Consider the following 26,003-nt stretch of genomic DNA (forward strand, 5'->3'; position numbering starts at 1 on the left):
TATAGACCTACATTTTTATTTTTTAATTTTTTTTTACACGTAGCTACACGATCGTATTTTAAAACCCCGAGAGATACGAAAGGTCAATTATACGTTCTAAATAATAAATTTTGTTCGAAATTAGTTTTACCGTGAAAATGTAAGAATGCGAAATGCAGCAAATACTCATTGTTAAGATGCAACCACTTACTCGTAGAAATTCGTGGAAATTCGAAGTAGCCCATGTTTCCCTCCAACAATCTTGTGTTCTTTAATGACGCTGTTACTGAATTAGAAACAGTGAACCGTTTCGTAACACATGATGATGTAATTGAACAAATTATGGAACAGTTATCACCAGGCTTAGCAACCGCGACAACTTAAGAATGAAGTGAAGTTACAGTGCAACGGAGTACAGATGGAGTGAGGTGGCGCATTGAGTTTTGTTTACCTGTGCGTTGGCGTACAATCCAGTTCGTGATCAGAGGTACAGTATTCTTCCGTCTCTCCCTACGAAACGAACTTTGGCCATCACAGTGCATTTTCAATTCATAGTGAACAGTATGTATACATGGTTGTTTATTGTAACGCTAACGCCTTCAACGTCGCCGAGGGACAAGAAAACTTGTGAGGTATGTATCCTACTTCATTTTCACCGTCACTAGATTGTACTATTAACAGTAGAATATAAGGAAGCATATTGACGTCGTTGTTTACATTCACAGTATGTCTGTCTACTATGTTCAAGGAACTATAGTCAAGTTGTGCGTACATTGGTTCCTAAAGTGTCCCGGATTCTAAGCCTGGTTATCACAATTTGAAGGCATGCTTTATTCCTTAGAAGCAAGCAGTTCAAAGTAACTGACTTTTATTATTTTTTTTTTTTGCAAAATAATCACATGTTATCAAATTAAGATCGCACGGTAAGAACACGGTAAGTAAAATTTTCTGGAGTTTGAAATGCAATATATCAGCCAGTTTTGGCTCTAAGCAACTAAGATTTCCTAAAAACATCAAAGAATATTACATTCTTCAAGAACAGATTATAAATTTGAGTACTGTATCATATCAGTGTCACGGGATTGATGTTTGGAGAAAGAGGAACGATACCTAACTTCTCATATCAATTCTGTAAGACCCTAGGACTGCACAAATCTTTTCTGAATGAACTGGCCTTCCTCGTAATTAATTAAAGTGTCAGTAAAACTTTTACGGAATCATCTATATGGACTCTAATTCTTTGGTCTGAAAAAAAAAAAACTGAAGCGCCTTTATCATTTTTCTTTTCTTATTAGCTTTCATTGTTTGTTTACTTGTTTGTCACTTTTCTTTTTCTGTTAACTGCCATTGTTTGTTTTTCTGTTTGTTTACGTGTTGTCAATTTTCCCACTCTGTTAACTTTCATTGTTTGTTAGTTTGTTTACTTGTTTGTCTCTTTTGTTACTCTGAAGTTCTAAATTTATTTTGTGACAATTTTACTAAATTAACTTAACTCATTCTTCCCATATAGTCCTCAAATGCTATTACAGATGTTATTAAATGTCATTTCAGTTATACGTTTTCCTCACTTATGCGTTTTTGCTTTAGTACCTCAAAATCAAGAACCTTACATATTATGTATAACAGAACAGAAAATAATTTATTATGAAACAACATTAAAAATATTACAAATTCCTGACAATACGATTAAAGGTATGAGGATAGCAGAAATACTTACCCCAAAGATATTTGAACGCTTTTCTATCAGAATAAATTTCCATGTCCACAGTGATTACCATATATTCCCCTTTGTCGAACATTTGGAGTGCATGCATGGTGTTCATCATATCCACTAGTATATTTGGAGCACCAAAAAATACATAAACTGAAACAAATAGAAAATTCAGACTTCAGATTTTCAAGGAATCTCAATTAAATATCATAAAAACAATATAATATGGTTATAATCTTGCTGCTGAGAATGGTGTTCTCTTTGCACATGCTTGCTTACAAGAAAATCAAACACATTTACTCACTGCTTTATGCACAGCTTCCTGTTTTAATTCTTCACGACAATGTTTTCAGCTGAAAGAATGACATTCACCTTAATTTGCCATGATAATGCTATCAGATTATACAGGAAGGTTCATATTAATTACTGTTACTATAAGAATAATATATTTAAGGCAAAAGTTTCCGTACAATTACAAAAAAAGGAAGCATTTGAACTGGAAAAAATGTTCCACTTTAGAAGTAAATTTACTGTTCAGTTTCAAAACGAGAATATTTAATTTTTTCTTATATTGAAACTGTTATTAGTAAGAAACCATGATCTGATTTCTGACGTACAGTGAAACCTGTCTAAAGCGGCCATCTGAAGTTACCTTGTAAAATGGCCGTTTTATCAGGTGGCCGCTGGATTAAGGTTGCAGTTTTTTTTATGAATCAGCATGAAAATACTGAATTTCACTGACTTTTTAGGACTGTGCGCGTACAACAATCATGCATATTAATGTCAGCCTCTTCCATTCTTGCAACTAGCCTTTTCAAAACTCGCTTGCGGTACCTCAGTTTAATGACTGGATAATACCTTGATCAAGGTGCTGAAGGTGTGATGTTGTATTTGGAGGAAAAAACACCAATTTCACGGATCACATTGCGATTTTGTCGTTTAATCTTAGAATTGAAATAGCATAGCTAATTCTCAAACAATGATGATGTCATCCAAGCTTTATTGTTGGCAGTCCACTTCACCTCCAATAAGCCCATGTCAATATTTTTCAAACATCTCGGTTTTAATTATTTCCCTATCATTAAGAGTGGTTCTTTTTCTCCTGCAGCAATAAAACAAAAGAGCAGGGTTATTCTGTCTTTTGCCAACTTCCCCCCTTTATACTATTTTTTTTTTAAAACTTAAGTTTTGTTAGGGACGGCCCTGAAGAAAAACCTGTTTCGTCAACATTGTAAATGTCTTGAGTTCATATTCCGCATGAATTGAAGGCAGTCTATTTTTTCCATTCTTCAATAACATTGGTTGCAATGTCACCTCCTTCACCAGACACAGAACGAAATGCAATGTTATACCGTTTTCTAAAGCACTCTAACCACCCATTACTAGCAACAAAATTTCTTACATTGAGTTCTTTGGCAATTTCAAGAGCTTTCTCTTGAATCACAAGCCCACTTATTGCCAATTTCTTCGCACTCGCACACTTGAACCATTCATAAACGAAATCATTCACATTACTAAACACAGATTCTTTCTTCCTCCTATTCTCTTAATATTTCATCTTTATTCTTAATTATACCGTTTATTTGTATCCTTCCACACTTGAATATTTCTGCAATTTTTCTCGCAGATGTTCCCTTCTCACTTCCTTCAATCATTTTTCGTCTCACCTCTAAACTTAACACCACTCTAGATTTATTGTTAGACATGATTTCTCTCTCAAACTAACTTCACAGTTCCTCTGAATCAAGTGAATGAAAAGAATAAAAATTCGTAAAAGCTGGTTCATATAGAGAAAGCTAGAAAGAAGAGAAAAAAAAATTAAAAAAAATTCGAATGGTTAACTACCTAAAACATACTGTGACATTTTCGATAGAAAAAGTCCGTGTTTCAATATTTAAAAAACGAGTAAGAATTTGTAGCTGTGCAGGGTCGGAGTGGAAAGTGACAAAAGAGTCATAAAACAGTAACCAACTAACCCCAAGATATGGAGGGTGTACTGCTGTATACTTAGCTATTGTCCCCTGTCCTCTAACCATCGAAAAAATAGGTCAGACAGTATCCGTGAAAATATTTTTTGTTGGACAGTAACCGTTATAGTCAGGTTCCAATCCAAATTGACCCCGGCCGCTTGCCGGCGCATGAGGTAGCCGCTAAATAAAGAGAGAATTTGTATTGATCTTATGGAAAATCCAATTGATTCCAGAGAAAATTGGCCTTTTGGCCAGGTGGCCGTTTAAATGAAGTGACCGCAAAGGCAGGTTTCACTGTACTTAAAATTTCTGGTCTTTCTATAGTCCATAGTTGTGATCAGGGTTGCCAACTCCCAGAAAGGTCTGACCCGAAGAAATTATTTTTGTATATACTGTATTAATAATCCCGCGTCGTGGCGTCGTGGTCTAAGGCATCCTGCCTAGGACTCGCGTTACGGAATACACGCTGGTTCGAGTCCTTATGGCGGAAGAAATTTTCTCATAAAATTTCGGCCAGTGTATGGGACCGGTCCCCACCCAGCATCGTGATGCACTTGGAAAGCTACGATAGGTAGCGAAATCCGGTTGCGAAAGCCAGCTATAACGGCTGGGAGGATCATCATGCTAACCACACGATACCTCCATTTTGGTTGGATGATCGCCCACCTCTGCTTCGGCATGTGGACGTGAGGCCAGCAGCCGGCTAGTCGGTCTAGGCCCTTCACGGGCTGTAGCGCCACGGATTATATTATTATTACTGTATTAATAATTTTCGTTTTAATTAGGACACTGGTAACATTACACATAATGAGACAAAAAGAAGAGTTACTTAATATTAAATATCCTGAAAAGACACAAAGTATGACGATAGTATGGTAGTTTTTTTTAAAAAAGCTGAGAAATATGACAGACATTTGACAATAACAAGTGGGACTTATTTGTTTTTCTCAGTACAAAAATTATTGCATAAATACTTTAATTTTAGAGATTTTGCTTTTCTAGTTGAATCAATTGAAATTTTATGTTTTAGTAACACAATGCAATAACTGTATAATAAGCTAAGTTAGTAGTTCAAACTGAAGCAATACACCAAATAAAGATCTCTATTACAATCTAACCAAAAAAATTATAATGAATCAAACATTAACATTACTTTTGCGTTCATTACACTTTTCAGCAAATCTCGATGCTCAAGTTTGAGAATGTATTAAAAAAATTCACCACAAGACATGTTGAAATTAACTTTTATAAAGAACTCACAGTCATACCTAACTAGTTTTTATATCAGTCTATTTCGTTCATCCGTCCAAATATAGAACATTAAAGAAAATACTCTCTCTTCAAAAGAATTACTTACAGGAACAAACCGAATTTTACCTACTACTATCTATAGATTTTCTTTCACAATTCTGGAAAATATGACATCATTTCTTAGCCAATGAGACATCCAATGATCTTAACTTGTCTAATGCCTTGTTCAGTGGACATATTTCATCATATAAATCAGTGGTCGTCAGCACTCGCTGGGTAACGGGTAAGGAGTGTATCGGAATATGCACCGTCATGCAGAAGGGAGAGAGAGAGAGAAAGCATACCCGCCAGCAGCCATGAATGCACGCTAGTGCATCTCTTATCCGCGGGTAAGAGACGCTAGCCCGAGGGTTCAGTGTGCTGATGACCGCTGATATAAATGATCAGACTCCATTACTATGTTTAAAAGATCACATATTTCTAAGACCTTGTCATACTGAAGGAACTCATCTTCCATGCTGAACAAACGGAAGTGTCCCAAAATATTATTGTCAAATTCTTATCATTCTCCTAAATATTGTAGAGTCCTTGTGTACACCTCTGTTGCATCTCTTACAAACAAATCCTTTTCACTAGGAGGTGAATACTTTACAGATAAAGCAGCTTTTCCACCAAAAAAACGTATCATTTAAACGAGTTGCTAGTTTATCTTTCAAAGTAACCATATGAGAGTGGACATGTGCACTGAAAGTATTGTCACTCTGCAAGATTAGCTGTACTGAATTGACTATCGCCATGAAATGATGCATGAAGTATAAATAACATTCTGAAAGTGACAAGTTGCTGCCGTATTAGAGCTTCATGTTGTAAGCACCTCAGTGATGTAATCAAGCAGACAATGGTTGCGAAAAGTAAAAAAAAAAAAAAAAAACGTCATTCTTAGCAAAATTATAACTAGAGAGGACAGCATTAAAATTAACCCGAAGATTTCCCCGAAGTCCTGAGTCGAGACAGTAAACCTGAAGACTCCGGATCAAACTCGAAGAGTTGGCAACCGTGGTTGAAATCAGTGCTGTAGTTGAGAAAAAAAAATTACTGAAACTCTGCTATTTCAGAATCCCCCAAATTGCTTCATCAGTCGTTTCCTGTATTATTTATACTGAAACTAGGTATGAAAACCTAATATTATTTTAAATGAACTTCGTTCCGGTGCATCCCGGCTCAACTACAGCACTAGTTGTAATGTTTTGAAGCTTGAATAGTATATTTTAGATATGATACAATAACTGTGTAACAGATTTGATACATTTTATGATTTTTGTAAAGAATCAATCCGTTATCGCCAACTACACCCCTTTTCATGCGACTTAGTCCATGGAAGTCGCGGTTTTTTTGCCGCCAAGAAGAACACGAGCCATTGGCGCTTAAACAACGTTGTCTAGTTGTAATGATTTTTAGTGGGTTATTTTGCGACGCTATATCAACATCTCAGGTTATTTAGCGTCTGAATGAAATCAAGGTGATAATGCCGGTGAAATGAGTCCGGGGTCCAGCACCGAAAGTTACCCAGCATTTGGTCATACTGGGTTGAGGGAAAACACCGGAATAAACCTCAACCAGGTAACTTGACTGGGATTCGAACCCGGGCCAATTGGTTTCGCGGTCAGATACGCTAACCGTTACTCCACAAGTGTGGGCAGTTGTAATGTTGAGACTAAGTCGTTGCTAGTTATGTTAAATATTACATGTGCCCAGGTAAAACATTTTAGCTACGAAGATGAGACGTATGAACTAAGTCGCGTGAAAAAAAAAAAACATTGTAACTAATATTAAGTAACTATGAATTGTGCTTACAAGCTATAGAGTAAGATCATGGAATATATCTATATAAAGTAATGTTAGGAAAATAACAAAGCGATTTTAGATGAAGTTTAATTGAAATCAGTTAACAACTCCGCTTATACATACATTGCATTAAGATGATACAAGAATACAGGTCATTTACAGAACAATATTTGAGGATTAAATGGACGATTATTTGAAGAAATTAGAAATTTGTGAGAGACTGTGAGCACTTTACAATAATTATTGCTTCTCCTGTAAATCACTGTTTAAGATTATCATATACAGAAATCTTTTACACTAATCATTATATTGTAAAATACAAACGAAAAGTGTTACTTTTCGTAGAGAAGAAAAATGTAATATACAGCATTCGACAAAACAAACAATACTGAAATTATCGCTGATCTGCTGACCATGTTCCCCCAGCAACGAAGTACAGTGACACTGTTTTGTTTAGCAGCGCGGTTTTCATCTTCCCGTCGCCCGCCGCTAGGAGCTTATCTGCGGCCAAACGGCCACCCGGCCTGCCGGCACTGATTTGTATAAGGTCTCGCAAGCAGGGGTTACCTACGACAGGAATGCGAACGAAACAATTCGATAAGGAAGAGGGGGCGACAGGAAAGGTCACGAGATAATTTGAATGATATTCAAGAGTACAGTCGGAAGAGAAACGACATCGATAGAATAAGTCTTGCATTGAGATAGTTACTGTACATTACTGTTTTAGTTTCAGTTCCACTGCATGTGAATACGTGTCTTGTTCCAAGTGCGTTTATTTTATTATGTAGTGATGGAGCGTTCCTCTCGCAGAGTATCATCATTTTATTCGTAAACATAATGTTGCGCGTTTAATTCGCTTCGAATTTTTCTCTTGCTACACTCTTCATTTCCACAGGCCATATCCCCATTTGTTTTGGAAGAGGCAATACTTCCATCGGCTCGCACCTCTAGCTCCCTCGGCGTGCTACATACACACGTCAAAACAGACAGTAACGTCACCACTGTTTTTCAGTAATCGTTCCTTGCGCGAGCTATACTTATCCAGCTCAAAGTAAGTGTTGAAAATGTCCCCCACCAACTGCTACACACTGTTGACACCTTATGAAATTGTTAATTACTTTAAGAAGTTCTGCTTCACTGATTAACTCGATTTCAGCTTTTATATAGTTTTTAGCATTTGGCGCAGGAAACAGAAGTAAGTTAACGAGTCCGCTCGTCAAGCAACAAAATTACTTAAATTAAAGCCATACAGAATTCCGGTACTTCAAAAGTTAAATGAACAAGATCCCAATAAGAGGTTGCATTTTTGTAATTGGATTTCAGAGAAAATAAATTCTGAGGAAACTGATCCGACATTAATTTATTTTTCTGATGAGGCCTATTTTCATTTAAATGGACACATATCCTCACAAATTCATCCGTATTACAGTCAGGAGAAACCAAATCTTATACTCGAAACACCTTTGTACGGTGAAAAAATAAGCGTATGGTGTGCAATGAACGGACACAGAATTATTGGGCCTATTTTCACTCAGGGCACAATTACCAGCGAGCGTTATGTGAATGAGATCCTTGACCCATTTTTAGATGAACTGGCTTATGCAGAACGTTCCTCAGTATATTTCCAACAAGACTCCGCCACTGCTCATACTGCCGAAGAATCCATGAGAGAATTGCGTCGAATTTTTGGAAGGAAAATTATCAGTAAAAATTTGTGGGCCTCATGAAGTCCAGATTTAACACCATGCGATTTCTATCTCTGGGGGGGGGGGGCACTTAAAAATAACGTTTATGCGAAAAACCCGCATACAATAAATAAAGGGTTCAGAGCCATAGTGGACCAAGCGCCATTTATTAAAAACGGAGAAAGCAAGGGTTAAAGTTAAGTGAATGACAATTTAATGAAGATTGACATATCATTTAGTGTTAATGTGTATACTTTATATTGCTTGCTATATGTTTAAATTGAATTATGGCAATAACTTAATTTTAACCCTTGTTTTCTATGGTTTCAGTAAATGGCGCTTGGCCCACTATGGTTCTGAACCCTTCAAATGAGCTTAAAGACTATTATAACAGCTGAAATCGAGTCAATCAGTGAAGCAGAACTTCTTAAAGTAATTAACAATTTCGTAACAAGGTGTCAACAGTGTGTAGCAGTTGATGGGGGACATTTTCAACACCTACTTTGAGCTGGGTAGGTACAAATTCCTAATGTTTCAGTGCCGGCAGGCCGGGTGACCGCTTGGCGGCAGATAAGCTCCTAGAGGCGGGCGACGGGAAAATGAAAACCGCGCGGCTAAACAAAACAGTGTTGGGGTTAATGCAGCAATTTGGTTCTCACAACAGAAGAGGTATTTATCATCGAGCATTATTTCCGGTCATACGGAGTGGGGCGTCAGAATGGGTCGAGCTTGCGCCATGTTAAAGAACAGTACCAGGAGCGATTTAACCCATTTAATCCCATTGTCCTATGAATAGAACGGAAACATAATTCCAGTTTATAACCGAATTTTGTGAAGAGTGTTTGCTCTCAATCAAAGATTATCAGTTAAATTGACTCAGCAATGTTTTCTGAAGGCACTCTGTCGAAGATTTTCAACAATCGCTTTGTTTATTCCCGTCTAATCGCCAGTAGTTCAAGTACCTGCTTGCTGTTTTCATCATGTCTACAGGTATGCAGATTTATTTATTTATTTATATTTCTGTTAGTTATATAATTCTAAATTTTCTATCATGTTATTGTTGTTTGAAAATGTATATAACACCTCTATAAATTAAATCATGTCGATATTTCTATCAGTGTTCAAGATAATTGCGTTTACATTCAGTGTCATATCTATAGGACATTGGGACAATATGGATTATTTCTCTATTATGAGTTTTTCAGACAAGAGGCAACGCAACTTGCTGTCACCTGAAGAGGCAGTAGAATATCTGTATCAAATATGGAATAAAGAAACAGATGAAAACGAAGTCAACTCAATTTTCGTGGCTATAATTCCCTCACCACCAGATGCCCCCAGCGATTGTGAGGGTATTGATGACGACGTCATTGTGGTTCCTGATAAAACTACTGGTATGCCATCTGATACTGCAGGTACGGTTGAACTGACAATTCCGGAGGACGAAGATATCTCTCTTGCAATTAACACCTACACCATAGAACCAACTGAAACAAATAACCAACCCAGCAGTAAAGAAACAACTTCCCTAAAGTCTCCAAAATGGGAAAAATTGAATGGAAGGTGTCCTCAATATTCCGATTCTACTGAAAAAATTCCTCTTTCAATGAAGGAATCCATAAAGAAGAGTCTGCAAGGGAAATCTGTCCCTGACATATTTATTTCTATATCCAACAACATTTTTGACAAAATATTAGAACAGACACAAGTATACAGTCAACAGAAAAATGACCATTCAATTTCACTCGCAAAAGAAGAGCTTATGAAGTTCGTGGGTATTCTTCTTTTTAGTGAGTACAACATACTACCAAGGGAGCGCATGTACTGGGATCGTTCTCCAGATTGCAGCGTGGAAATTGTTGCTGACTGCATGTCACGTAATAGATTCCAAGACATAAAAAAGAACCATTTCAATGACAACAACAGCATTGACAAAGAAGACAGATATTACAAAGTGAGGCAACTATATGATTTAGCTAACGAATCTCTGAAGAAATATGGGGTTATTTTGTGATAAGTTATCAATTGACGAAAGGATGGTGAAGTATTATGGCAGGCACACACTCAAAATATATGAGGGAAAAACCAGTAAAATTTGGGTACAAACTCTGGATGCTATGTAGTTATGATAGTTATCCTTTACAGATTTTGCCATACCATGGAAAAAAGGACAACGGTCATGAACCATTGTTATTTAGAGTTGCAAAATCGCTTCCATCCGTAATTGAAAATCCTAAATAGCTTGTTATTTATAATGAATAACTTCTTCACATCCTACAAACTTGCTGTCATGATGAAAGAAAAGGATTTCTTTGTGACAGGAACTGTTCGGGAAAATCGCATTGAAAAATGTCCACTCAAACCATCTTCCGAAATGAAGAAAAAGAAAAGAGGGGCTAGACAAATGTTTGGATACAAATAATAATATTGGCATAGTTCGCTGGAATGATAACAAAGTTGTAGCAGTTGTCACCAGTTTTGAATCCCTCGACCCTAAAGGAGAAGTGCAATGGACAAAAGGCTCAAGAACTAACATCGCAATCCCACATTGCATTAGTTCCCACAATAAGTACAAGAATGGAGTTGACCTCTTCGATAACCTGATGGCTGTATACCAAATCCGGATTCAGGGCAAGAAGTGGTACTTCCCTCTATTCACAAATGTCTTGAACACCATGGTGGTAGTATCCTGGAAGCTCTACACTACTGCTGAGCTGGGTACTCATGACCTGCTTATGTTTCGAAGAGAGTAAGTAATCAACATATTTTATATTAGTAACCATATGACATACAATGCATTTATTATTATTATTATTATTATTATTATTATTATTATTATTATTATTTTACAGACTGGCAACAATTTTCTTGAAGAGTAGTGGTACACCGAAACCCAGACCAGGACCACATCGAAAAGAAAATGTCTTATGGATGTCAGGCTCGACAACATTGGGCATTTCATAGCAAAAAATCCATCAGGAAAACAACTTCGAAGTGCCTAGGGAAAGCCAAAAACAATGTGTGTGAAGTTTAAAAGGAGGCTCTGCATCAAATGTTTTGAGAAATATCACAAATTGTAAAATTAATGGATGAAGATGTGAAAGAAAATGTTTCTTAGTAACGTAAATTAATATACTAGTAGATTTCTCATATAGCCCCAATGTCCTATGTATAGGACACACTGTATATTTCAGATGAGACAATTTTTTTTTCCGAAAATCCAGTTTGTACATACTCAAACAATGTATCTGAGTTCGTTTAGTAATAAAATAACAAAATAAATTATGATATGCTATTGTGGGTCTTAATGGGTTAACAACGCGGCACCAAATAACACAATGTTAGCTATTAGCTATTGTCGAGAAGTTCCGTCGTACAGGATCAGTCTTAGGTCTATGTTAACTTGCATGCTATAATGAATCTTGATTTTCAGAGTATATTTGTAATTTCAGTACTCCGAAAAATCAAGATAAGTCATTATAACATGCAAGGCGACAAAAGACTGATCCCGTACGACGGAACTTCTCGATGATAGCTAACACTGTTGTGTTATTTGGTGTCGAATTGTTAAATCGTTACTAGTACTGCTCTGTAAGGGGGCACTCCATTAAAAATGACAACTTTCTTCCTAATCATTTTTTCAACCAAATTTTGAGAGCATGTTCACTATGTAAAGGACCAACAAAATCCAAATTTTGAACTCCCAAATGTTTTTGGCTTTTTATTTTTTATCTACTCTTTTTAGAAAAATTTCAAACCCAGGTTTTTTAGTAGAAGATCTAATTTTTAAGCTTAGTTTTTTTGTTACATTTACAAGACATAGAGAAACGTTTCTGTGCATTCATTTTATGAAATATATCATGTATTCACTTTGATTTTTTTTTGTAATTTAAGAAATGTTATTTTTCCTATAATCCACGAAAAATATTAATAAAATAAACTAGCACCATTTGTCACAAGATAAATGCATGGAAACATGCAGCTACCCTATAAATACTTGCAGTAAAAATTTGATCCAGATTGATTAATATTTGGCATAAAAAGTTGGTGTTGAATCAAGAAAAATAAACTTACGGAAAAATGAATTTGAAAATAGAACGAATATTTGTGTAAATTAAAATTCTTCTATGCTATATCCATCTAGTAACTTCAGGGAGCTAACTTTAAAACGAAAAGTTACAAGATTTGTAATCAGAAATTTGTAAAAAACAATTCTTTGATGAAAAAATAATTTTAACAGCTCTTTAAATGCTACTCCCTCTTACAGCCTTAATTTTAAAAACAATTAAACATTTTTGTAATCAGAATTGAACTAAATCCATTTGGGGTATGAAAATATACTCGTACATTCCAAAGAAATTAAATGGCCAATATATATATTTTTTCTTTCTTTGGAAAATTTTCATTATTTTCAGTGTGTAAGTTCGGCCCATTCTGATGCCCCACTCCGTAACCGGAAATAATGCTCGACAATAAATACCTTCTCCTCTGTTGTGAGAACCATACAATATGTCAAACTATCATATAAAATAAATAAATACTTGGTTGCTAGGGAAACATGGACAGCATATGAGCGATTCTTTCAGTATTGTATTCTTTTGTGCATACTATATTTCTGAAATGCAATTGTAGAAAAATAAGTAAACATAACAGCATAATATAAACACGACTGGCACAAGGGACAGATGTGTTTTTACAAATTCATCTAATAAAGTACAATGCAGAAGAAATTCTGTTTAAATGTGGTTATGCCCTGCAATTTGGGCATAATCTAGCGTGTTCAGTGAATTAACAGACTCTTACCGCCATTCTTAAACGGTAGTCACGTAGTTCGCTATAAGGGGGCGGCAGTTGTCTGAAGATTAAAACACATGTTCTTCTGAAACCAAGACAAGCACAGTCTACTGCATCTTATCGAAGGGCAGAGGTCTCATTTTAAAAATAAAAACAAAAATGTATTACCATTTTCCTTATATTATTCTAATTTTATTCATAATGTTTATACGAGTTACGAGTATGGTATTAAAATAACAAAATATATATTCTAGATCAATAATTATTTATTAAAGAACGATTTTGGAACAACATTTGTCGAAATAATACCTCCTCTTTTGTCAGGAAAGTAATTTTATTCGGATTATTGGATACAGTGTTGAGTTCTTAACTGGGATAGTTATAAGTGGGTAATTTTCCTTCTTCTACCTAGGCCAGGCTTGGAGAACTGGGCGACAATTGTGGCGTTACGTCACTCACTCCTTCCTTCCACCCCCGCGTCACTGACTTGGTAGGGGAAGGGATTTGTATTCAGTGTCTGTCTTATGTGATTGCGTATGAGCCACAGATACGTCATTCAACGCCGGTGGACTGTGGGCGGGGAACCAACGCTTTCCCCATACTTTCCGCCCCTCTCTCGCCAGTTCTGTATCCCTGACCTAGGCGGAAAAAAGACTCACTCTTTAGAAATTAATATTTATATCTCATTAAACTCTAAACTTTGAAGTTAAAACAGATAAAGCAGTGGGTCAATTTGAAAAAAAAAAAAACAAATTGGGGGAATTCTTCCTGAGAGCATCTTCCCGAAAAAACTAGATAGTTTGGAAGACGTAGTAAAAACCGCCATTGCCGAGCGATTTCCAGAAATGAAACACTTGTCATATTCCTTCTAAATTGATATTTTCATATAATTTTGGTAAAATTATCCGTTTATTCTATGAACACACTACAACTGCAACATCTATAAAATTTTACGAGCTGTACAAATTTTAGTTAAGAGAACATGACCACAATGTTGCAATTTATACAGGGTGGAAATGAAAAAGCCTTGCAGATTTCCAGAGCGAATAGCTATTGTATGGAACAAAAAAACTATAATATCATATTGATGGAAAGTTTACAGTTTTTTTCCAAATGTTTAACGATCTCTTATTCGGTAAATATTGCGAGTAGGATCGTGATTTTTGTCCATATCGGTAGAAAACCTAATAAAGAATAATTTATCCCTCTGGCGTATTTCAATAGCGTGCACGGTTTTCGTGTAAATTTAATTTAAAAAAACCCAAATTCAAATCATTGCACGAAGCGAACGCGTGGCAACGTCTTGGCAGCTTGGCAGCTTTCGTACGGAGACTCACTGAGTTCGTCGACCTCTTACACCTGTATACGAGTAGAGTGTTTTAGCGACGATGTTGCCGGACTGTTGAAACTTGAAACTTAATTTTCTAATTAACAGTGCATTTATTCACAAAACGTAATGTAGGTTTTCTATTCATTTTCGTGTTCCCCACCGTCCTTTCAATCTGCAAGATTATTTCACTTCCATCCTGTAGAACAATAACACATATATACAGTAAAAAGGTTTTGCTTTTCAATGGGCTAAAATTAAATAACTGAAGCAACAAATAAATTCGTAAAAAACGTGTCTGACAAACACAACTAAAAAGCATATGGAATCATACTTACTACGTGTACTGTTGCGAGTGTCCTGCACTATCTGGTACCAATAACTGTTCTGGCAACAGGGTCTGTTGTTGGTACAACAGTGAAGGTTATCATAAACTTTAAGTCTATGATTCACGCTCATATTATTTCTCTCGGCTCCAGCCACTAGAGAGTCGGCTACTGGCTCCCAGTTGTTCTCAAACAGGATGGAAAATTTGTTCCAGTTGTAGTAACGTAACAGGGAGATTACAGATTTTGTCACCTGTGCCAAAAACAATGTATTAACATAATAAATAATCATACAAAGACCCACATAAAATTCTCTCACAACTACTTCATTTTTTCATGTTTAGAACCTTGGCATACCGACGGGAAATTTGTAGGTTTAAATCCCCTTACTTACAATTTACAAATGGTCTTTAAGGAACCCGGAGGTTCATTGCCGACCTCATTTAAGCCCGCCATTGCGCAAGATTAATCCGTTCTCTACCATCATATACCACCTCACTCAAATCCATTTTTATATTATCCTCCATCTATGTCTCGGTCCCCCCAAAAGAGGGTTAACTCCACTTCAAAAAAAAAAAAAAAAAAAAAAAAAAAAATCGGAATGGGCTGTATCGGAAACTTTATGCGTGAATATGTCTCTCGGAATGGAATGTTGAATGTAAGGTATTCGTTACGTATATGCCCATATAATAATAATAATAATAATAATAATAATAATAATAATAATAATAATAATAATAATAATAATACTTTATTGCCAGAACAAAAACACATATTGATTTTTTTTAATATAAGAACTCTCTAACACCCCCAGAAAGAGTAAGTTACATACTCGTGCTCAGGGGCATTCCACATAAGTTAATGTTAGGACATTTTATTGAATAACAGAGTAAAAAGTAATAGAAGATAAAGAGAAGAAGAAAAAACACAGATATCACAATAATTGAACTTTAATTTTCTCTGTTAACAGCAATTTTTAAATAATTTTTTTGAAAGAAGGAGCATTAGCAAATTGTATGTTTGGGAATTTATCTAGTATCATCTTATAAAGCCTTGGACCGAAGTTGCTACTGTGATTATATGCTACAGTTGTAGTACATTTAGGAACTGTCAAGCATATGTTGTCTGATCTTTTGGTATTACAGTGAATATAAATTTAATATGTTTCGGTTTTTATGTACAAAATTCGTCCCGCGTCGTAGTGTCGCGGTCTAAGGCATCCTGCCTAGGACTCGCGTTACGGAATGCGCGCTGGTTCGAGTCCTCATGGGGAAAGAAATTTTCTCATGAAATTTCGGCCAGTGTATGGGACCGGTGCCCACCCAGCATCGTGATGCACTTGGGGAGCTACGATAGGTAGCAAAATCCGGTTACGAAAGCCAGCTATAACGGCTGGGAGGATCATTGTGCCAACCACACAATACTGCCATTCTGGTTGGATGATCGTCCACCTCTGCTTCGGCATGTGTGCGTGAGGCCAGCAGCCGGCTGGTTGGTCTAGGCCCTTCACGGGCTGTAGCCCCACAGATTATTATTATTATTATTATTATTATTATTATTATTATTATTATTATTATGTACAAAATTAAGTAAAGCATTGTTATAAATTTGATGGAAGTCAAATACAGCAGGACACTGAAGGATTTTATTTTATTGGATTATTTTACGACGCTGTATCAACATCTAGGTTATTTAGCGTGTGAATGAAATGAAGGTGATAATGCCGGTGAAATGAGTCCGGGGTCCAGCACCGAAAGTTACCCAGCATTTGCTCGTATTGGGTTGAGGGAAAACCCCAGAAAAACCTCAACCAGGTAACTTGCCCCGACCGGGATTCGAACCCAGACTACCTGGTTTCGCGGCCAGACGCGCGGCTGACCGTTACTCCACAGGTGTGGACGCTCTGAAGATAATCAAGAGCTTTATTATGGCATATTTTTATTATTATTTTCTGTAGCAGAATTATTAGTATAGGGGAGATACTATAAGCACTACCCCATCCTATAATGCCATATTGTAATATAGATTGTACCAATGCGAGGGAAATCAGTCGTAAAGTATGGACAGTCAAGTAATTTCGTAGGATGACAAAATATGAATAATTTTTCTTGACCTATTGCACAGAAAAAGAACATGTTTATCCCAACGTAAATGTTGGTCGATTTATTATTCCGAGATATTTAATTTCAGAAGATTCATTTAGAATAGGACAGTTACAACTATACTTCGACATTGTGAATCTTATCTCTTCACTAAATTTCACTCGCGAAGTTTCCAATTTAACTTGTATAGGTACTGCTGATTGTTGCTCAAATGACATTGTAGTCTGGTTCGTTAGAAATCGGCTGACACCACTGCAAACGACGTTTTAGCGCTTCGCGCTCACGAGTTACACTGCCTCGGCTGCCACACGACCAAAGAATTCATACTACACTTCGTCTCTCTCGTGTATCACTATATGACGTCACTCCCTCCAACTCAAGGTCACGTGGGATACAAATGCGTTCTGTATAAGGGTGGACTGGAAGAAGGGGTGATCTCGTACAAAATGTACACAAAAGGAAGTACTAGTACGAGTGTTCATGAAATGAATTCCCGTTCAGTGTTTACAGAACTATCTTGGACTATTATTAATTAATAAAGAAATATTTATTTTACAGAAATAATAGAAACTCTATAACTACTTAAATATATAATATCATTTTGTTATATTTTTATTTATCAGTACATCAAAACGGGATTTTATGTTGTTGGCAGCTGAAAGAAACAGTACTGATCGTAATGAAACATCAGTTACAGATGTTCGATGTCTGCCTTTATTAAAGTTGATAATAGAAAACAGTTGCTCACAAATATAAATGTTGAGCCAAACATAGCAATCATTTTCACAGCCAGCTTGTGTAGTCGTGGATATTATTGCTAAGGTTTAGTCTTGTAAAACCCAACCAGACTAGTAGTATTATTCAAACGGTCTTTAGCCCTTAGGCCATATTGAAGGTCAATAAGTTCAAGCTGTAAATCATATGACACTGTTTCAACTGGTGTTGAAGGAATTTATTATGATAACTTTAAACTTCTTTCCAATTAAGACAAGATCTTGGAACCTAGAATTAAATTCATTTTGAATTTCAATTAATATTTGGACATAATCATTGTCTTCATCACGAGCAGTTTCTATCGTTGGAAAGTGAACCATATTACCTTCCCGAAACTGACTTACGAAAAGTGTAAGTTTACGACTGAAATCCCGTAATTTATTCAACACATCAACAATGAGCTGGCCTTTTCCCTGAAGAGATATATTTAAACTGTTGAAAATTAATAAATTCTAACGTATACCCTACTTCATGTAATAATGCAACTTTCAACTCCTGAACCTTTTTACTGCGATCTTCACCAACAAAACCATCGTATCTCTATGTGTGAACTAGTAATGACGCATTATATTATGTTTTCCTCTTTCTTTCAAACTTTTGTGGCAGATAAGTATTGACTCCAGCTGCTGTGAAAAAATAAGCATTTTCCCATGCAATATTGAAAGAATTTGCCTGATGATCACTTTTCCGTCTTTTAGATTCCTCCATTATGTAGCCGTAGATAGGCAAAGTGAAACAGCTACTAACAATACACACTACACCAGATAGCTGCGTGGACTATCCTCTACCTATAGCAGGCCTACGTCATTCCGACGTACCTTTCCGGCGAGCTGTTAGGCGGCTTTCCCGCTTCGAAGGAGCGGCCGCGCTCAATGAGCGCCGTTTGTGCAGGCCTGGTCCATTGTCTTCTTCCTAGAATAGCAGTCATCAGCACAGTGCACACTCGAGCTAGCGTCTCTTACCCGCGACTAAAAGATGTACTAGCGTGCATCCGTGGCTGCTGGTGAGTATGCTTTCTCCCTCTCCCTTCTACATGACGGTGTATGTTCCGATACACTCCTTACCCGTTACCCATTTCGGCGAATGCTGACGACCACTGTTCTACAGGCGTATGAAAAGTTTTGAAGATAATAGAATCTCCTTGCCTTATTGCACATGTGCAAATGGTAAAGTTAATGAAAACTCTCGCTCACAAACGTTAAGGAAAGTTCGTTCTTGAACGCAATTTTTTAAGGAAGTTAAGGAAAGTCTTCCAGAGTGAACATTCTCTTAGTCGTGCTAGACTTAAAACGAATTATAACGAATTATTCTTAGGATAAAGCATCAGTAATTTGCAAGATAATGAAATTTACGTTGATTTCTATCGATTCTCGATATTTCAGTTGCAAATTTAACTCTAGTATCAATGGATAGCTTGAAAAATAGCAACTGACTTCCGGGCGGAAGTTTTTGTTGCAAGCAGTCACACGAGGGCCTGGGGTTAACCCAACAGGCCGTCGAAGTTCTGGGAACTATAGCGTATCGCGAGCAAGACGTCATTTCCTGTATGCAGGCTTTGTGAATGCGTTCTATGTAGGTTTTGTAAAGAAGACATAATGCTCCACTTTTCAATACGCTTTCAAACATATTATTATTATTATTATTATTATTATTATTATTATTATTATTATTATTTTATTATTATTAAACAGTAAGAAGAAATCATTTTTGTACCTTTAGAGTAGATTTGGAATAAATAGGAAGTATTCAAATCGGATGATATTAACAAGAAAAATAAACGGGAAACATGCTATTTTAATAAAATTCGTAAATATGTGAAGGATTCGGATGAAACATTCTCCTTCATAACTTAAAGCTCTTCTATTGTGGATTTATACTGTGGGATACTGCTAACTAAGCAGTAACTTTACCTGGGTGTCAGGAGGTTCAGTTCTTGCAAAGGTATCCACTTCAACAACTTCGCGGTCCGGACATTTCTGAAACAAAAGAAAATAATTTTAAACAGAAGAAAACATCATCACTGTCATCATCATTTATTTATTATTTATTTAATCTGGTGGAATTAAGGCCATCAGACCTTCTCTACCACCACCAAAATCAGGGTGCGAATTAAGATTTCTGATGAGGAGGGATAGAATCCTAGATAGAGGATATCATACATACAATCATTATTATTATTATTATTATTATTATTATTATTATTATCATCATCATCATCATCAATATCCTCATTCTATACAGCTCAACGCTTGGTCGCACTGAGTTGCTTGTCTTGCATCTTGATCATAATAATAATTATATCCATGAGCAGGCTTAAGATAAGATGTGTAATTCCTAAGTTATTGATTGTTGTCAGCTTGCCGGTGATGGTAATACATCAATATTATTTTCTTTGCTTACTTTATACTGTATTTTGTAAAGTAAACCCGAATTAAAACAACTTCTATCCCCACTCACAAAATATAATTATTATATTTTGTGAGAGGGGATAAAAGTTATCCCTGGCAGGGATGTTAATATGAATTTATGAGAGGGGGATAACTTTCCAACAGGGCGGGAAATCCCCCCATCCCCCCGTTAATTAGCACCCCGAGTCCAAAATACAAATAGGCATATACAAAAATACAAATGCAGAGGGAAGAAGTAAATAAGAAATAGAAATAAAATTACAAATCAAGTAGAATAATTCAATTTACAAGCATAAGCAATTCATCAGTTGTGTAGAAGGTATGAGTATATAGAAATTTGGTTAATTATTTTCTAAACCTTCTCTCATGGTCCTTCAAATCTTTAAGATAATTAGGCAGTGCAATGAAGACTGTAATATATGAATAGCGAACTCCTATTTTATAACAGCTTAGACTAACAGAGGGTGGATTAAGATCTGATTTATGTATTGTATTAAAATTATGAATGTCTTGATTAGTACTAATTGTATCTTGGCTTTTTAATATACATTAGGGGGAAAAATACAAATACAAAAAAACACAAATGCAAAAATTCAAAAAGAGGAGAATAAAAAAATGCAAGTAAAAAGATAAGATCACGAGCACAAAAAGTAGTAATGCAATATATTGACTAATACTTATATTAATGATAGTGATCATCAGAACAATCCGAAAGAAATACTGATAAAAATAATATAATATAGGCCAATCCGCTACAATAAATAAACTGCTACAACAGTTCACACATTAATAACAGAATACACTCCATAATAAATGTTTGTTCTTATAGCAATCCCCAATAGTTGATCGCTTTCCCTCCCACAATTTTCGTTAATGGCGGGTCGTCATATTATCAGAAGTTGATGGTTGTAGTTCATAAGAAGTGCAGTAGTCCCAGCGAATATTTCCGGTATTTCTGTCGGCCGACCAGTGGCATCTCGCGCCCGCTACCGCCGTTGCTTCCATCCGCGAACTTACGGCGCTTCGCTGCATTGAAGCTTATGTGCTATGTTGGAAGCTGCTGGAAATATTACCCATTTTGTGTAGTGCATAAGTCACAGACTCTTCTTCATTAAACCTATTCACTAAATTTGGTAGGTATTTGACTATAATTATGTGTGTGTATTCCGCCTTTGCTTATCATACAATTAAATGAATGAATTAATTAGTCATATTTTTTCATTAACGTTTTCGGTACGTAACTTGTACCATCTTCAGATGTATGTATATGATGCTAATTGTTAACCAAGCCTATGGGTACATGTATCGTGGACTTAAATGATCAGTGTTTTTGTGCATACTGTGCTATGTCGGTGAAGTGTTGACATGATTACATAAATGATTACCTTAACTCTTATATACTATTTGCTGGTACAACACTTTATCAAGATTAAATTAGAATGTTTCAGTCAATATTTAAAAAAACTATTTAAAAACACTGTTTAAAAAACACTGTTTAAAAACTGTTTAAAAAGCACATAGTTTTTACATCATTTTAAATATATGAAGTATGTGATCACTTATTGTGTGGTGTTTGCCGGTGTGAAGTTAAATGAGGCAGTTGTGGTGATCTTGTTAACTTCACACCGGCAAACACCACACAATAAGTGATCACATACTTCATATATTTAAAATGATGTAAAAACGATGTGCTTTTTAAACAGTTTTTAAACAGTTTTTTAAACAGTGTTTTTAAATAGTGTTTTAAATATTGACTGAAACATTCTAATTTAATCTTGATAAAGTGTTGTACCAGCAAATAGTATATAAGAGTTAAGGTAATCATTTATGTAATCATGGCAACACTTCACCAACATAGCACAGCACGCACAAAAACACTGATCATTTAAGTCCACGATACATGTACCCATAGGCTTGGTTAACAATTAGCATCATATACATACATCTGAAGATGGTACAATTTACGTACCGAAAACGTTAATGAAAAAATATGACTAATTAATTCATTCATTTAATTGTATGATAAGCAAAGGCGGAATACACACACATAATTATAGTCAAATTGTGACAGCTTATCGGTATATCTTCAACATGAAATTCATTGGTAGGTATTGTTTATTCTACACGGAATAGGGCGGCTAGGGAATTCATATCTGAAGTTTTCCCTTGTTCTGCCACACATTTCTTTTTCCGTATGTAGGCCTACATTTTCACGTTTACGCACTGAATACGTAACCATTGCAAAATACAACACAACGTAAGAGAATAAACTGCACTTAATATGATTAGTTGACTCACTGGGATATTGATATATTGTGCCGTGACTAATATATTGAAAAAATAGCTATAAAATATGAAATGAAAAGGTTTTTAAAACCCATTTAATTTTCATAAAATCAGCGAGTGTAGGATTTATAAACAAACTTTAACTAAAAGTAATGTCAATACTGTGTATAGTCAAGGACAATATTAGAAAGGATATGCCTAAAGGTAAGTTCGGAAGAGCTGGATTGAGGGTGAGAAGATTTAATATCAAAGAGAAAAGGTATGTGTTATCAAGTTTGTTCGGAACAGGTAAGCATTCGTTTACATTTTCAAAGAATGTTTTGAGTAGACTGGAAGCTCTTAAGTTCGACAGAAATCAAGTTCGGCATCCTATAGTTCGACTGCTTACGTAGGAGAATTACATACGCCCCTATACGAGCACTAAGAAATGGGTTTGCCATTTGAATGGGAATTGGTTCTGTGTCTTGTAGTGATACTTCTGTTGTTTTCTACAAAACATACATACATACATACAGCTCGCGCGAAAGACCTGAATATTTTATTGATCACTGATTTTAAATTAATGAACTCTTCTTTTTCTATTTGAGAATTGTGCCGTTTGTGAGACGGAACTGTCGAAACCTACTGTGGTACTAGAAGCGCATACACAAGTCTCGGGGCGGGCAGGAAATGCAAGTACAGTACTGTATTCGTTGATGGATAACCAATACGAGTTTGTATTCATTTCACCTGCCACACCCACTACCCTTATTGGAATGAACTTTCAATTCTGTTTTGTCGAACTTAGGAGAGTCCACTGTATCTCCACGGATCAACTGTCTTTGTTTACACGCTTAACTGCATTTTAAAGCTCATTGTTTTATATGTATTAAATGATAGGTGAACTGGATAAAAAAATTCAAGTGAAGCAGTATTTCGTGGTTGTTCCTGCAATAACTCATATGTGACATATTTATCGATTTTCAGATTTTTGCTCTATGAAATAACTTAAATAGTGATACAGCAAATAATAAAATCTCCTATATGTAATTATATTTCTTTGTTTCGAAAATGTAAGAATTCACAGTCTCCTATGTACGACTGCCATAGGATGAATAAATGCGTTTTTTCTTCCTACAGAAAAAAAATTATATTTTGCACATTGAGTTATTGCAGGAACAACGACGATTTACAGACTGAATCTCACTTAAAAAAAATGTACTGAAAAACAGTATTCAGCCTTTGCTGAATACGAAGCCAAGAGGAAAGTACTTATACTTTGGTCTGGAATATTTCCTATTTTTAAAGCATGTCTTCCTATCTATATGAGTATACTTGTGCGCATATTTTTATGATTTTTGTGCATATTAATCCGCAGTCTAGCCATACGATACTCCCAACTTAATGTGCCTTCTTTGCGAAGGTCTTGGTTTTTATAGGCATTAAAAATTAAGCGTTTTCGTCTGAGTTTGACTCGCGATCCTCCAATATAATAGAAAGAATTCACAATTGTAGCCACCTGGAAATTAAATTATGACGTGTCTCAAGGGACATTATGAGCAGGGTGACATGTCTACTGGATTAATTCAAACTATCCAGCCGACGAGGAGACATCGAGTCCCTGTCCAGCTGTGTGGCGAGGCGCCTAATTAGATCGCCAGTGGGAGAGGGCGCCGCTGGGCATCAGGAAATTGTCACAGAGTATCTCTGAGCAAGTTCCGTCCTGAAGGACTGAAGGCTGATTCACTCAGGAGGCACTGTAACACTCAACAGTGAATTCAATCTTTTCTCGTCATCGTAATACTTTCCTCCTCCTCCTCCTCCTACTCCACTACTAGTATCTTAGTTCCTAATCGTATTGTCTATTTTCATTATTATTCTCAATATTATACTACTACTACTACTACTACTACTACTACTACTAATGATAATAATAATAATAATAATAATAATAATAATAATAATAATCCCAGTCATCTTGTGGCTTTCATCTTATCTTTGTTTTCTACGAAAAATACATACATACAAACATACATACATATATACATACATATATACATACGTACAGTTCGCGCGAAAGATCTGAAAGCTTTGAGACCGTTGAGATTTAAAAGACAGAAACCGGTTCCTGGTCAGACGTAAAGTCCAGTTGCAAAACATTTGCCAGTCGTTCGCTTGTTGATAGGTGCTCCTAGTGAATCTCTTTGTTCAAGGATGGGTGGAGCGGAGAAAAACTCTCTCTCCGGCACCGGGACTCGAACCCGGGTTTTCAGCTCTACGTGCTGACGCTTTATCCATCAAGTCACAGCGGGTTCCAGTTCCGATGCCGGATTGAATTCTCTCAGTTTAAGTTCCACCTCTCAGTTTCCCTTTAGTGACCAACGCTCATGCATTGTGTCACAGATGTGTGACAGTGTCCAACACACTGTGTACAGAGGTGCTCTCATTACGAGTGACTAAGTGGCCGGGATCCGACGGAATGAGCGCCGTCTTAAATCACTAAGAGATTATTTACACATATCATATTATTGTGGTGTATCGAAGTACATATGATATTTCCGTGCAGAAATTCTGCGTTATCATATGATGAAGGATGGGTGGAGCGGAGAAAAACTCTCTCCGGCACCGGAAATCAAACCCGGGTTTTCAGTTCTACTTGCTGACGCTTTATCACACCGTGTTCCAGTTCCGATGCCGGATTGAATTCTCTCAGTTTAAGTTCCACCTCTCAGTTTCCCTTTAGTGGCCAACCCTTATACACTGTGTTACAGATGTGTGACAGTGGCACAATGTCCAACACACTTTGTGCAGAGGTGCATCCATTACAAGTGACTAAGTGGCCGGGATCAGACGGAATGAGTGCCGTCTTAATTCACTAAGTGATTATTTACGATATTATATTATTGTAGTGTACCGAAGTACATATATTTCCGGAAAAAACCTAAAGCAGGTAATGGTCCCAACCAGGATCTGAACCCGGGGCCGCTCGTTTCGTGGTCAGACATGCTAGTCGTTACTCCACAGCGGTGGACTTATAATTCCAAGCAAAAGGTATACGTCAATTTTTGGCGAAGATGAGACTTCGCGATATAATGTGCATCCTGATTGTATTTTATTGTTTTATTTTTTTCTCTTTAATCTGTTGTTATGAAGCATGATTACTATGATTTTATACAGTCGTTCAAACTTTAAATGTTCCCTCCTGAAAACTAAAAGAAATGACATCACATTTTGCCTTGGAGGCACAGAATTGCACAACTCTGTCTCATCAGTGATGCCTTATTGGTGTCATATGAGGTTCAAACTTGTCTTCGGACAGGAACGTTTGAACGAAAGCAGCTAGCAGTGTACGACTTAGTTTCAGTAGTGTACGACTTGACAAAATTATCTCAATCACTTCAAGAAAGCCAGCTATGTAAACCTTACCGAACTAAGTGCTTTTGTTTAAAGGTTGTAGAAATCCAAAATTTGCTCGTCTGAGTCTTAAATTTTGCGAAAAATAAGTTTTATTAAAGTTCTAGCAAAATGAATAAGAACCTTTTAGAGACTTAAAATTGCCACCATTT

The 26,003-nt window shown here is 36.2% G+C and overlaps 1 protein-coding gene across 2 annotated transcripts in view; it reads right to left on the reverse strand.

Moving 5' to 3' along the window:
- The window catches only part of LOC138704812 (receptor-type guanylate cyclase Gyc76C-like), a 934,849-nt gene that overhangs the window by 40,913 nt on the left and 867,933 nt on the right, over window positions 1-26,003 (reverse strand). For both annotated transcript variants that reach the window (XM_069833089.1, XM_069833090.1), the window contains 3 exons: window positions 19,675-19,740; window positions 14,901-15,141; window positions 1,697-1,843 (listed from right to left, as the gene is read on the reverse strand). In XM_069833089.1, coding sequence (XP_069689190.1) covers window positions 1,697-1,843; window positions 14,901-15,141; window positions 19,675-19,740 — 454 coding nt within the window. The remainder of the gene's footprint in view (window positions 1-1,696; window positions 1,844-14,900; window positions 15,142-19,674; window positions 19,741-26,003) is intronic.

This window comes from Periplaneta americana, chromosome 8 (genome assembly GCF_040183065.1).
Source record: "Periplaneta americana isolate PAMFEO1 chromosome 8, P.americana_PAMFEO1_priV1, whole genome shotgun sequence".
NCBI classification, from domain to species: Eukaryota; Metazoa; Arthropoda; class Insecta; order Blattodea; family Blattidae; genus Periplaneta; species Periplaneta americana.